This window comes from Pungitius pungitius, chromosome 11, assembly GCF_949316345.1.
Source record: "Pungitius pungitius chromosome 11, fPunPun2.1, whole genome shotgun sequence".
Taxonomy (NCBI): Eukaryota; Metazoa; Chordata; class Actinopteri; order Perciformes; family Gasterosteidae; genus Pungitius; species Pungitius pungitius.
Window position 1 is genome coordinate 10,157,517 of NC_084910.1, and position 15,225 is coordinate 10,172,741.

Consider the following 15,225-nt stretch of genomic DNA (forward strand, 5'->3'; position numbering starts at 1 on the left):
AGCTCACATGCAAAGAGCTTTCATAAAAATGTGCCGTCTGTCTGTGGCTATATATCTTACATCATTTCTTTACACCACATTTGAGTGTCTGAGTTTATCATTCTTTCTGAAGGACTTTCCTTGGGAACTGACTATAAATTATGTGTAGCCTAATGTGTTTTTAATGTTTGGGGCAATCTGTGGCTTTAAAAAAATATTCTAAAAAGGAGTCTTTCGGGGATATTTGAATGCAGATATTGGAAGTTGGAAGTAAAATGTGGTGAGTTCCAAGACCTTTCAAGATTTCGTTTACAGAGTGCTTCTTGTTATATGAATTTGTCAGCCCGGTGAGGCGGGGGACTTAAAATCTAATAAAAAAATAAGATAAATTTATAAAAAAGGGTACCAGCAACGCCACCTAGTTGCGGAGTCTAGGTCTCCATAAAAACCGGTTCTTTGTTCATCGAAGGAAGAACAGCATGGGTCACAAGACTTAAAAACGTGGTTAAACGAGGATTTTATTATAACTAAAAGCCCATAAATAACTACAATTGTAAAAAGTCCAGCTGGAACAAAGCGCTAAAAACAAGGTTTAAAATTCAACCAGCCGCTGATCCGTCCGGTCCTTTCTCTGAGTTTCCGGTTGCCCAGTGAGGTGCCCAATCCGTCTCGTCCTTGTATGCACCCTGCCTGCTCGTCCGCTGCCTTGTCGTCCTCCACTGCTTCACTCCACTGTGGCTTCTCCTTCCCGTGGCCTCTCTGCTCGTGGTCTCTCTGCTCGTGGTCTCTCTGCTCGTGGTCTCTCTACCAGGTCTCATGCCGTGCTTGGTGTCCTTATAGCAGCTGGGGTGATTGGAGAGGGGAGGTCCTTTCTCCTAGTGAAATATGGTTGGCCAGGGCTCTGTAGTTGATTAGTCCCTCCAGGTGCATGTAGTTGACTAAACATTGGTTTTATAAGTAAAAATGTAATAAAACAAACCATGCTAAAATGTTATAAAAACAAAACATGCTAAAATGTAATAAAACAAAACATGCTAAAATGTTATAAAAACAAAACATGCTAAAATGTTATAAAAACAAAACATGCTAAAATGTTTATAAAAACATGCCATACATAAAACCAAAACCATGCTGAAATATAACCAATAATTAAACCACAATGTCCCCCTGGTGACATCCCTCCACTCTTTAATGTTGGCAGTCCCTGCAACATGAATACCTAAACGTCCCTATAACGAGCAGGTGGTTGGCCGAGGTTAGTCCTGTTTGAGCGTCGTGGCGCTACTTCTGGTCCTTGCTCCTGCGCCGGGACCACCACTGGGGCTGGAGCAAACCCATAGAATGCTGTTCCTTGTGGCCAGGGTGTCTCTTCTGCGGGTGTCTCTTCTGCGGGCCCATTGGTCGGTGGGTTGGGGTCTGCTGGAGGAGCTAAGCAGACTTTTAAAGCATTTCTATGTACAGTTCTTTCACGGCCCCCCTTCTCAGGTTTTATCCTATACACCAACCCTGTATTGCCCACTAGTTCAACAATAACAAATTGTTCAGGGTCCCACCAAGTACACAACTTTCCTTGACCTCGTCGATTTCTGTTGCGTACCCATACTCTCTCTCCAGGTAAGAGTGGCATGGCTTTAGCTCTTTTGTCATAGTGTTGTTTGCTTTGGGAGGCTGCGTTACCCATTTTCTGTCTAGCTATACGATACGCTAGTGAAAGTCTCTGTTGGTGGTCCAGTATCCAACCACCAATGTCATGGCGTAGTTGCTGGGGACCGACACCAAGTCCCACATGTACAGGAAGCCTCAGATGTCTCCCAAACATAAGAAAAGAGGGAGTGTAGTTGGTTGCACTGTGTATTGTATTATTGTAAGCATGTACCAACTCAAGCAAGTATTCTGGCCAACGGTTTTGCTTCTCTGTCTCTAGAGAGCGGAGCATGTTTAACAAGGTCTGGTTAAAGCGTTCTGTTCCACCATTTCCTGCAGGATGGTACGGCGTTGTGCGGCTTTTAGTTATACCATAGGTATCGCAGAGCTGTTTCATCAATGCCGACTCAAAATTTGGTCCCCGGTCAGAATGGAACCGAGCTGGACAGCCAAAAGGCTGTATTACATGAGTCCACAGAGCTTTTACTGTCGTCTGCGCCGTTTGGTCATGTGTGGGGATGGCCCAAGAGTAGCGTGTAAATAAATCCGTGGCAACAAGGATGTTTTGAATACGGTCTGTTGGCCGACCTAAGGACAAGAAGTCTAGCCCTATTACCTCAAGAGGGTATGACACAGCTATTGGGTTAAGAGGGGCCCTAGGCTCTACTCTTTTCCTCTGGAGGCTGCAGGCAACACAACCCAAATGGAAATGGCGTACCTCTTGCTCCATGTCAGGCCAATAGAAATGCTGTCGTATCCGGGCCAGTGTTCGATCCACACCAGCATGGGCAGCGGCTTCATGGACCTTTTTCCAGACCTCTTCACGCCTTGAGCTTGGACACACCACCTGGAAGCGTACTTCATGGGTATGCTGGTCAGTAACCTTACGACACAATATTTTGTTTTCAACTTGAAGTCTTTTCCGCTGTTGCAACAGTCTCTGTGCTCTACAGGACAAGGCTCGGCGTTCTGGTCCCGTCGGTAGAGTCTGGTTTTCTACATACCTCTTAGCCACTTTTATGTCTGGATCATTGGCTTGGGCATCTTCCCATTCGCTGCTAGCCCACTCACTGTCCTCACTTCTAGGGGTTAGCTCAATGGCTGCTGTGGTCACGCTTGCTCCTGTCTCACACTCCTGGTCTGCAACCCTGGTAGGAATGGGGTCAACTGGAAACCTGGACAGAGCATCTGCATTAGCATTGCTTTTACCTGGGCGGTACTTGACGTCGTAGTTGAAAGAAGCCAGCTGAGCGACCCAGCGTTGTTCCACAGCACCCAGGCGAGCAGTCTGCAGGTGAGCAACAGGGTTATTGTCTGTGTATACTGTGAACTGTGTTCCAGTCAGGTAGTCTCTGAATTTCTCAGTCACCGCCCACTTTAGAGCCAGAAGCTCTAGCTTAAACGAACTGTAGTTAGCATCATTCCTCTCGGTTGGGTGTAGACTTCGGCTGGCGTACGCTATTACACGTTCCTTTCCCTCCTGGGCTTGGGCTAACACTGCTCCCAACCCCTGGTTGCTTGCATCGGTGTAGACAATGAAGGGAAGTGTGTAGTCAGCGTATGCCAGAACAGGGGTTTGTGTCAAAGCCCTCTTTAGGGCATCAAAGGCTGCTTGGCACTCGGAGGACCATTGCACTCTTCGAGTCTCAGACTTTTTATTTGCTGGAATGCCTGTCAACAAGTTATTCAGGGGACGTGCAATTTTGGCAAATCCAGATACAAAGCGTCTGTAGTATCCAGCTAGCCCTAGGAAGGCTCTCACTTGCCTTATCGTGGATGGAACAGGCCAGTTTGATACAGACGAGATTTTATCGGGGTCAGGTCTTACCCCAGAATGGTCCACCACATGGCCCAAAAACTTGACTTCTTGTTGGAGAAGTTTACACTTGTCCAATCGCAGTTTCAGGCCGTGCCGCAACAATCTTTGGATCACTTCATCCAAATGCTGTAGGTGAGAGGAAAAGTCAGGTGAGTATATTATGATGTCGTCCAAATACACCAATAGGGACTCCGCCATTTGTCCACTTAAACACTGTTGCATTAGGCGCTGAAATGTTGCTGGTGCATTACATAGGCCAAAAGGCATGCGCTCAAACTCGAATAGTCCAAGTGGGGTTGTAAAGGCAGTTTTCTCTGTCTTGGGGGTCCATCTCAACCTGCCAATAGCCACTAGCCAGGTCAAGGGTAGAAAACCACTCGGCTCGGGTCAGGTTTGTTAGAGTCTCTTCGATTCTGGGAAGGGGAAAGGCATCTTTATGGGTTACGGCATTAAGTTTCCTATAGTCCACACAGAACCTCCAGTTACCGTCCTTCTTCTTCACCAGAACTATGGGTGCAGCCCATGGGCTACAACTTTCTCTGATTACCCCCTTCTCAAGCATTTCTGCAAGTAGGTTTTTCATTTCCTTGTACATCAGAGGCGGAAGAGGTCGGTACCTTTCTCTGATGGGCGCTGCATCACCTGTATGGATACGGTGTTGTACCAGGTCTGTCCGACCAAAGTCTTCATCATGGTTAGCAAACGCGTCCTTCCACTTGAGCAGCAGGGTGCATAGCTCCTCCTGTTGCGGTTTAGAGAGATCAGGTCGGTTAGTCAGGTTCCTTACCTCTTCAGGCAGCTCCTGCCCCTTGTGGTCGACTGTTGCATCTACCAAAGCCACTTCAACAACACCATTGTCTTCCAGAGATAGGGTAAGGTCATGAGATCCATGCACATCAGCTTCATCAATGTGGTACAGCTTACCCAATTTCTGGTACCGCCCTATTGACAAGGTGTAGGGATATGGATTACAGACACGAACAGGGATCCTCCCATTTCTTACCACTGCTAGTGTCCTAGCTACGCCAACATTGTTGGTTTCAGGTAGTGCTTCCATCAGGGCACAGTAGTCAGTTCCTCCCGGGCCCATCCGAGCACGGCCCCACACCAGCAGTTCACTCTTTGGTGGGACTTGGATATTTTGGCGAGCAGCTGGCCGTACGTTTCCCAAGAATCCGTCTTCTGTCATGGTGGCCTTGATACGTCGACAGGTAGCAAAAGCATCCCGCCAAACTCTCTGGTTCTTCAGCTGCTGTGGGGTGGAAACAGGCCTTCCAGGCTGTTTAAAAAGTGTTTCCCAGCAGGCAGTCACAACATTCATACCTATGAGGAGCGGGTGGGTGCAGTGTCTATCTTTAATAATCACGACTCCTCGTCCAGGTATTTTGATGCCTTCCACTTCTAGATCAAACACTGCGTAGCTAGTGTATGGGATCTCCAGGCCATTGGCTGCCCTTAACTGGAAAACTACAGGGGTCTTCCCAAGCTTAGCTTTGGAAAAATGCTGCTCAAATAAACTCTGCTGCATTAATGTAACCTGAGACCCCGTATCCAACAGTCCTTGCAACACAACCCCTTCAATCGTTACTCCTATAGTTGGACATTGCCCAATAAAGGCTTCCGTGGCCCTTGAGTCGTGTAGTGCATCAGCAACCCCTGCCCCTTGGACCTCAGCAGCAGGGACGACTAGTTTAAAGCCGCCTGGGAAGCTGCAGGCCTCCTACAATACCTGGCTATATGTCCCGCTTGTCTACATTGGCGACAGATCGGCCTACCTTGTCCATCCCAGTCATTAACACTGGACGCTGGTCGCGACCGCTCCCTATGTTGTGTCAGGGGCGGTGGGGGAGCATTGACTGGTTGAAGGAGTGGTCTAATTTCCTTCATTAATTCTTGGGCGAGTCCTTGCATCTGGGATTTCACATCTTCCATGATCTCTCGCTTCAGCGAGTCTCTCCAACTTTCCTTCTGTAACAAAGCAGGGGAGACATGAGAGTTGTTCACAGAAAAGCATGTTACCTCCGGCTGTGTGTATCCGTGTTCTGAGGCCAGCAGTAGTGCCTCTTGCCGTAGTGCAGCAAAGTCTTCGTCTGGGTTACGGCGCGCATACACCTTCAGCGCCTGAGTCATTGGGCCTTCGTTTAGCCCAAGCAACAACTGGTCTCGTAGCACCGTGTCAGAGGGGGCGTTGCTTGGATCATGCCGCCGCAACATGCAAAACAGCTCTCTCAACCGTAATATGAACGAAGGTACAGTCTCTCCAGGTTTCTGTTTACAACCGAAGAACTGTGATCTTAAAACCGGGGTTGGGGTTCTATCGCCATAGAGAGAGTCTAGATGGAGAAAAATCTTCCTACCCTGGTCTCGCTCACTGTCTTCAAGGACACTGACCTGGCGTTTAGCCTCTCCTGCTAAGGCTCCCAACACGATAGCTGCCTTCGCAGCCTCTGTTAATTCTTGGGAACTTAACAGTCCTTGAATCTGTTCCTTCCAATCACTATATTTTAAATCTTCACCTGGCCCTTTAAATTTTGGCAGCCACGGGGCACCAGGAAACACAGGCATCATCATCTTCGAAGCCTTTATGTCTTAAATCACCACAGCTGTTCTCCAATCCGATCCTGCCAGCAACTGCCAGAAAAGTTCCCTTGTCAGCCCGGTGAGGCGGGGGACTTAAAATCTAATAAAAAAATAAGATAAATTTATAAAAAAGGGTACCAGCAACGCCACCTAGTTGCGGAGTCTAGGTCTCCATAAAAACCGGTTCTTTGTTCATCGAAGGAAGAACAGCATGGGTCACAAGACTTAAAAACGTGGTTAAACGAGGATTTTATTATAACTAAAAGCCCATAAATAACTACAATTGTAAAAAGTCCAGCTGGAACAAAGCGCTAAAAACAAGGTTTAAAATTCAACCAGCCGCTGATCCGTCCGGTCCTTTCTCTGAGTTTCCGGTTGCCCAGTGAGGTGCCCAATCCGTCTCGTCCTTGTATGCACCCTGCCTGCTCGTCCGCTGCCTTGTCGTCCTCCACTGCTTCACTCCACTGTGGCTTCTCCTTCCCGTGGCCTCTCTGCTCGTGGTCTCTCTGCTCGTGGTCTCTCTGCTCGTGGTCTCTCTGCTCGTGGTCTCTCTACCAGGTCTCATGCCGTGCTTGGTGTCCTTATAGCAGCTGGGGTGATTGGAGAGGGGAGGTCCTTTCTCCTAGTGAAATATGGTTGGCCAGGGCTCTGTAGTTGATTAGTCCCTCCAGGTGCATGTAGTTGACTAAACATTGGTTTTATAAGTAAAAATGTAATAAAACAAACCATGCTAAAATGTTATAAAAACAAAACATGCTAAAATGTAATAAAACAAAACATGCTAAAATGTTATAAAAACAAAACATGCTAAAATGTTATAAAAACAAAACATGCTAAAATGTTTATAAAAACATGCCATACATAAAACCAAAACCATGCTGAAATATAACCAATAATTAAACCACAATGTCCCCCTGGTGACAAATTGATCCCTGTGAATTGATAATTTACAAAAAAACATTGGATTTATGTGATATTTTTGGAAAGAACAGCTAATGTGTGTCATTTTTATTGATCCATCGTCAAATAGTTTGAAAGCAGTTGGAAGGGAACTTCAAAAAGTATTTCTCTGTTAGGTAGTAAACTGTACCCGTAGTCTGGTGCCATTTTACAGCCATAAATACCTTAAAAGGCTGCTGCCACAATGTAAAAGTGATATCAAATAAGTAACTGTTTTTCAGTATTCGTGCCCATATAAGGAGTAACCAGTAACCCACCAACTGGGGAATACAATGTTTTGGGGGTGCTGACTAGATCAGAGACAACGTGACACCCGCAGCCCTTCAGATGGCTCCCCTTCCTGTGTCAAACGCACACTCCACAGAATACACTGGCCCCTATTGGTCTATCCCACATACGGCTTGAGAACTACCTTTGCAACAATGGGCCATATTTCTTAGTAACAGAAAAACGCTGTTTTCACAAGCGAGTAATCTTTGTGACAAACTAAATTTCATGCGTTAAATCTGTGGGGTGCATCTTCATCATATTATTACCTTTCTCAATACCGCAGAGAAGATGTGCTTGGATCCATGTCTATGCACAGAAAAACTGGATTAGCTCAAGAAGACTAAAACAGTGACATGATTAGGGTTCAATCTGGTCCTGCTGCAAAGGTTTAATGCCTGGAATGGACTTTATGGTTTTTGATTGATCCGTTTCCCTGAAGTGTCAGCAGTTTGCCTTTAATTCTAATGCCGTCTGCCGAGACCCTTCGACACCTCGAAGCATCTTCACTTATTCTGCTTTATGTTTTTTTATGTTTTGACCCCGCAGCTCCTTTGGGGTCAGAGGCATTGTCTCAGCCTTCCTGCGGTTGCCATCGTTAAGCTCAAAAGGAATTCAAGTGACTTTTTTCCAGGTTTGTTCGAGTTGTTGCAACGTTATCATCCGTAAGTTTCGTTTTTGGTGTTTAAAATCACATCTTGCAAAACGCATTCATGGTTTGGCCATCTGCAGCCGAAGCACAACTACGCTCCTAAGTGGGTTAGGTGTCCGATGATGAACTCTCCCTATGCAGCTATATTGTCATCCAAGAATGTCAGCTGTAGGAGCCTGGATGTTTGTTCCTTTCTTCTCGTGGAGGTAAAGGGAAAATAATAGATATCATAATGAGATGTGCTTCATTAAAAAAGGGGGCTAATGGCTGCTCTTTAACGCCGAGTGTGGGCTGCCTCTGCAGACATCAGTGCTCTACACTGATTGCTACTGCAGCCTCAGCATCACTTAACTTTACATTAAATCTGCCTGCGCTCGGCCTGCTTTGAGCTGGGGCAAGAAGGAGAAACCCGTCAGCAGACTAATGAAGGCAAAAGGACCTGTTCTCCTTAAAAGAATGTAGATACATGTCTGGCGAATATAGAAGGTGAGCTGTTGGAGGCCTGTGTGAGGGAAAGAGAGAGCAAAGAAGAAATAATTACTTCAAATGCCAGAACTTGAACTTTTTCTCCTATTTTTACTTCGTCCCTGCATGCTATTTCTTTTTTTAAACAATTCTTTTCAAGAAAACTCACCTAAATGATGTAATTAAAATGAGGTTTTACAGATGATTATGAAACACATTTCCCGGCATAGATGGTTGTATTCAGTGCAACAGCATGTGTCACTGTGTGAATTGCACAAAAAAATTAATCAAACCTGGAAGCAATGGGCTCATGGACAGCCACCAACTCCAATTCAAGGCAACAAGGGAAAAAAAGGCTTTGGAAGGAATATAATAACTTCTCAGTCAAAGTTAAATTATCTTTTGAAAAGATGGCAACATGTATTCTCGAAAATTCTCCACCTTAACGGAACAGTTTTCAGTATTCAGGCCCTAACAGACCAAGAAGACAGAATACCGAGACACCTTTCTTATTCATTATTTTCCTCACACAACTTGGGGACAATTTGAAAGGATTGATGAGGCTTGCTTGACAATTGCATCTAAATCCTACCAGACACTATTGTCTCAATCTCGCTTAGTAGTTTTTTTTTTTCAGTGGTTGGAACACTTCATCGTTATCATCATCATGAGGCCATGATCTGTATTTTATTCTGTCCAAGTTTCACAAATTGTACTGGTTTAATCACCGAACAGAATTGTGAAGTCAAAGGTTTCTTTGGGAAGGTTCTTCGTTAACAAATATTTGCCTAAATTTGTATTTTATTTTTCAAAATCATGACAATCCAAGGCCGCAGGCTCAAAATGAAGCGATCTGACGATGGACGTTTTGTCAGCCATCTTTCAGAATGTCCTTGAGGATGACAGCGGGCATAACCAACCTCTCTATCGCACAGTGGGGTTTGGTTTAAGCCCAATGTAAATCACAAGGAGGTATTCCCGTGCACACCTCCTGTATTGACTGGTGGCCTCCCTGGGAGAAGCTATGGAATCATTGATCACTCACTTGATCGGTGAATATTAAAGCTAAAATAAAGGAAGGCAATGGTTGGCAACACAACAGGAGAAGAGCTGTAGCATATTAATCAATTGTCATTGTGACAAATGCCTGCTTTTTTTAAAAGGGGATGGTGAACATAATTACATTCCAATGAACGTGTCATCCTTGGCTTTGGAGAACATCACCATAACTCGCTCCTGCTTCACATGACTTCCCTGCTGTGAGATTCTCAAAACCTCATTCTAACATGCAAATGAGGCTGCCGCTCCAAGGATGCTGTAGCATATAGTCGCATTGAAGTGGTTGATAAAAGCAATTTTTCGCTGCACGCTTTGTAGATATGTCCCAGGCTTTTGATACGGTTACTGATAATAATATTTGGTTTGGTAAGACTCGTTTCACTCCTTTTGATTGTAAAGCATACACATTATTCATACATATATTTTGGGTAGTTTTCAGTGGAGTGTTCAGTCACTAATGGGTTCATATCTTAGTGTGATACAGATGGAAGGAAATTAGCCACATTATGATTTACACAATAAATACAGAATTACATTTTCAATAAAAAGCTTCACACGTGCAACATCCTCTGCCCCAGAAACCTCTCACCGGTTTGAAATATTTTAAATATTAAGTAAGCTAAGTAATCCAAACAATAAATTCAAAATGGCTTATATTAATAACAGTTGTAGTGGTTGTAACAGAATAATAGGGTAGTGAGTGTCACCAGTAGTAATGGACTACCAATAATCGTGGTAGTAGCAGTTAATGTCAGGCACGACCGCGGCAGGAAAAAACAGCTGCTGCTGATATGTGAGGGAGTAAAGACGTGGGATCAACAGATCTTCAAAATGTCAATTTTAATGCAGTCTGTTTTTGATGATCCCCAGTCAGGTTTTATTATTTTAAAGATCATTATAGTTTTAAAAAAGATGTGTGTATACGTGCCAGATGACTTCCTTGTTTACTGAATTGTGTTGTTGTGACGTAACACTTTTCCTCACATTATTCTCAAGTCTATTGGGAAAGATCTTGATCTTAAAAACAAATATGAATTTTTAAAAAAGCAAAAGGAAAAAAAAAAGCTATTTCTGAATCAGAAACACAAATCTGTCTCTGCTATGAATCACCCAAGTATTTGGCCATGAATGCATGTACGTACAGTGTTACTATTGGTGGCAGAATAAATGTGAAATGGTTCCAATGGTTCCAATGTAGCACAGTAATACCGTACTTTAAAAAACATGGCGTCTACATCAAATTCTTCAACAGTGCAGGTATGAGCTTTACGGCATGCCCATGGAAAGTCTCTTTCTGTAACTCTCATTCTCTGATGTTGACATAAGGAAATGGCACAAAAAAAGCAAAGATGCAAACAAACCCAAGCAGACACCCACAGCTGTGAGTACACAACTGATATGAAAGTGAGATCATACATGTATATGCAGAGCGAGGGAGAGAGAAATGAGGGGAAGTAGACGATGTGCAGGAAAGCAGTCGAAATGGAGGGACACTGCCTGTGGGCATCAGTGTTTCCGTTTTCTGTCTTTCCAAGCAGCCTTTTCTTACATTGTTCCAATTGTTATCAACCATGTCCTAGGGCAACACATTGGGTTGGTTAACTACCCAATATAGGGCACAGTGTAGACACTGACAGCACAATGCTTTCTCCTTAACAATGCTGCAACAATGAATATGCTAACAGCTAACCGCTCCCTTTCTGTAAATAACAACAAAAAACACTTGTTCAACTGAAATAACAATTCCTCAGGATGGCTTATAAGCGTGTGTGTGGGTGAGTAGATGGCCTGGGCTGTGTGTTAATCTGCCTTGTGGCAGATAAAGCTATTTCCATACAGCCTTCCCGACCTGCACGTCCACAGTGTACGCCTACTGACCCGATCCTTCCAACAACAACATTAATATCAATTTGCCTCCTTTCCTTACTCTCTGCCATTATTTAACATCAGGTTCTTAATGTTCCCTTTGCTATAAGTTTAGGACTCAAGCTCTAACAACCACTCCCTCCTCTCATTAGAAAGATACACTTTTCACAGGAGCCTGTCACACACTCAGACTTGCTCTCAACCAAACAAAGATAGAGGAAACCCGAGAAAGGAATTTTTTATTTCTTGCTTCAGCATTCTTTTGTGCAGGCACACTGTTTGCACTCTGTCCTTTGTAGACTTCAAACGGTCTCTCACACATCTGAGCATGTATGGTTGTGTTTGTGTGAATTAAAACTCTTTGTTTAGATAATCACCCACACAAGAATCCTTGTTGCTAAGTGTTGCATCTTCTTTCCCAGGTCATACAAAATAAGCTAAACACTTTCAGTGTACAAGGGCCTCTCCACTAAATGCTCCTAATGACCTAATAAAAAAGCAGTTACTTGGGCGCTGCACTTTCCTTTGTTTATGCCTCCAATCAGATTGCTCTGCAGTGCGCAGCGTCACAAACTAATATCCCTTGGACTGTCAGCTGTGAGTGTTTTCCAGATAATAATCTTTTTAAGCGGGTAACTCTGCAAGTGCTGAGTCACAATGTCCAAGTGCATTGTCTTCTGTTTGTGCATGCAAAAGGAAAATGTATTTATGGCATCTCCTCGGACACATTTAACAATTCAAATCGATTGCCATCTGTAAATTATTCCATGGAACCTGCTCTTCTCAGTAGGAGGAACAATTTGAAAGATGAAGCTGCTACAGGCATTTTAAGACAAACAACAATTTCAGTGCAAGAACAATACACAGAGGTGTTAAAATATTCAGAGTGGCCCGCAAACAGGCTTTGGCTCTCCCTGGATTATTGTGCGCTGAAATATGCAACTGATATTGGCATAGAAGCAACTGCATCAGCTTACTCTAAGTACTTGGATTAAACGTCTTTGCATGAAATGCTAATATTGTCTAGCAACTAGTGTGCATTGACACACATCTTTTGAAGGGGAGGAAGCCGGACATTGAGTTTACATTTATATAAAAATATGCGTTAACTAAAACAGAGTTGTGTTAAAATGTTAATCCATTTTTTCTTTGCAGGGTTTTGTAATGAATCATAATTCAAAAGACCTCTGCCTGGAATCAATACAAATCGCCACGGCAACACTATCTTTGCTTTATTGCAATCTGGTTTGAGCCATTGGAAATGAGTTCTCTGAGAGCGTCCCAGTAGTTCTTTAAAAATGCATGGGATTAAGAGGGAGCGGTTTGCTGCGGCATCAATCAAGCTGAACCAAGTGAGTAAAAGGACTGAGGCGAAAGGAAATTTGACGCTTGACAATTTCCACAGACGGAGCTTTTCTGAATACTTGGTGCCTCACTTTAGACACACGTGCCTGTGTGGGATGTTAGTGGGTTGGTGATAATGGTCAGCAAGGTCGTTATTTAATGCTTTCAGCCCAGCATAGTCATTTAGTTTGAGCAAGTGGGCTGAAATATACTGCAATGGAAATAAATGCTATCCCCCTGATTATTGGCATTGAGACATTAGCAGAGTGGGTGTCCTTGGTTTCCATCATATGTGAAATGTAATTCAGTTAAATCCGTTTCCAGAGGAAACACAGGTTGTTTTTTTCAAGCCGTCAGAGCGCTTTGGCCAGTGATGGGACAGCACAGCTACTCTCGATGAAAGCAAAATGTGAAAATGCTCAAATGTGCTTCCTGTGTTATCTGCAGTAGCAGCTGACACCTATCACCTAAAATATGCTCTCTCATCCCTTTGGCATTAGGGCTTTATATGCTTACACATATTTGTACAACAGAGAATACTAACACGTGGATGACTTTTAAAAGAGGTTTTCACATAACCACCAGTAGATCTGAAACAGCATGATGGTGACTGATGTCAGAATAATGCAGCAACAGAAAAAAATTAAATAAATCACTAGTATTTTGTGGAAAACCGTTTAAATTGAGATAAATTAGTGTGTCTGCAGGGATGCAGGTTTTATTTTCAGTGGAGCCCTTTGACTTCTCTGAAACCTCAAACCCCTCAGTATGTTGGGAGAGAGTCATCTTTGGTTTAATCAGCTTCTATCCATGCTGGCGGCATATAGAAGTGATCTCAGTGAACCACCCACCACTGTTTTTATTTACCTTCCAGGTTCATGGCCTAGAAAATATGTCAACCTTACTTATTCAGTTGGTATCCCTTCTGCAAATAATCTAGACAGCTTCCTAAAGGTTAGAGCAGTGAAGCCTTCACCAGACCTTCAAGTTCTTCTTCCTACTACTGTCCATGTGTCTTGCAAAAGAGATCAAGGAATCTAACCAAGCCCACACACAAATACAAACAACCCCCAAAAACCACAGCAAGAACAATGTTGCATGTAAATATAAAATCCTATTTTATTATGAATAATGAGTTGGTGATTTAAATGCCTGATGTGGTAAAAAGATTAGAATCTGGATAATGTCTCATGGTAATAAAACAAAAATAGAATAAAAAATGACAAATAGAACAAGTAAACAAATGATTAACAGATTAGAAGATGGCAACAAGGATAAAAGAACTAAAATAATAATAAAAGAGCAGAAAAGCCAGCAACTACAATACATTAACATCTACTGCATAAATATGTATGGATACTTGATTTTTTTTCCAAGATTTGCCATCTTGGAACTTAACCAAATTAAAACTAAATTAAACATTTGCCACAAATAAGCTAACCGGCTGATAAAAAACATTCATATAATTAACTGTAGTTGTAGAGACATACTGGGAGACGTGGGTAATATTTGATCTAGTTACAAGCTGAAAGGAAGGGTTTCAATCAGAGACCAATATGCTAATAAAATACCTTAAAAAGCCTGTCCTTCAGTTCTCATCAAAATAACTATCCAAGAAATCAGTCTCTTTTCCTTCCGCTACTCTCAGGTTATATATTCCATTTTAAACAAAGCGAAAGCAGTTATGCGTGTTCCCTGGGAGTGAATAAAAAGCAGCAAAGGCTGTATTGAGAAATACTCTTAAAGTAGGGTTGGTTCTGTGAAGCAAGGTGTGGCTCTTTTGTTCCAAACCGCTTTGTGTTGGTGGAAAAGCGAATGCCTGAAAATCCTTTCATTTCACCGGAAACCCATTTGGTGACTGTTTTGAAGGCAAGCAGCCCATTTATAGATCCTAATGCACTGGCCTCTGGTGGTGAGATCAGACAACCTCCATTTTGTTCACACACTCAAACCGGATGACTTGTAGATGGTGTGTGTGTGTGTGTGTGTGTGTGTGTGTGTGTGTGTGTGTGTTTATGTCAGCCTACTTGCTAAACAGCACACAGGCAGGCACTGATTCCTAACCATAGACTGTATGCCCCGAACACTCACGTCAAAACAGTGAATTATTTATTTCGCAGGTGAGAGCGACTAATATCTCTTTAGCTTGTTCAAAGAAGAAGCGGAGGAAGAGGAACCTCAAAAGAATACATATCAAGTTAAATAAAGTCAAATTTTGAGAAATAAAAAGAAAGTATAATATCATACATTTTAGTATGTATGCAAATTCTTAAGAAGGCGGTTTCATTCTTCTGCTCCACCTCAGAGGCATTTTTTTGTAGTAGTAGTACATTTGTGAGACAGCTGCAGCTGGAATACACACCGTCAATAAAAGATCCTGAAAACACAATCTTTTCCTGAGCTCACTAGAAGTTTAAATATAAATTGTTCTCACATGAGAAGGACAGCAAAGCTAAAAACACTTGAGAAACTTTTCAATTATGTAGCGTTATAGAAACATCTGTACATACTGGATGTATTGTATAGGGGAATTTCGCACAACCTGAAACGGAAACACACGTTTGTGAGTAATTTCTTTAAATAGATTTTT

General features: G+C 43.0%; 1 protein-coding gene across 1 annotated transcript; it reads right to left on the minus strand.

Annotated features, from left to right (window-relative positions):
• Window positions 1-749: 749 nt before the first annotated feature.
• LOC134132891 (uncharacterized protein K02A2.6-like) lies at window positions 750-5,259 on the minus strand. The gene is given in 3 exon segments (XM_062565727.1): window positions 750-2,911; window positions 3,452-3,758; window positions 3,760-5,259. Coding segments are annotated over 3 exon segments (3,231 nt in total). The 5' UTR covers window positions 4,971-5,259; the 3' UTR covers window positions 750-1,198.
• Window positions 5,260-15,225: the final 9,966 nt, after the last annotated feature.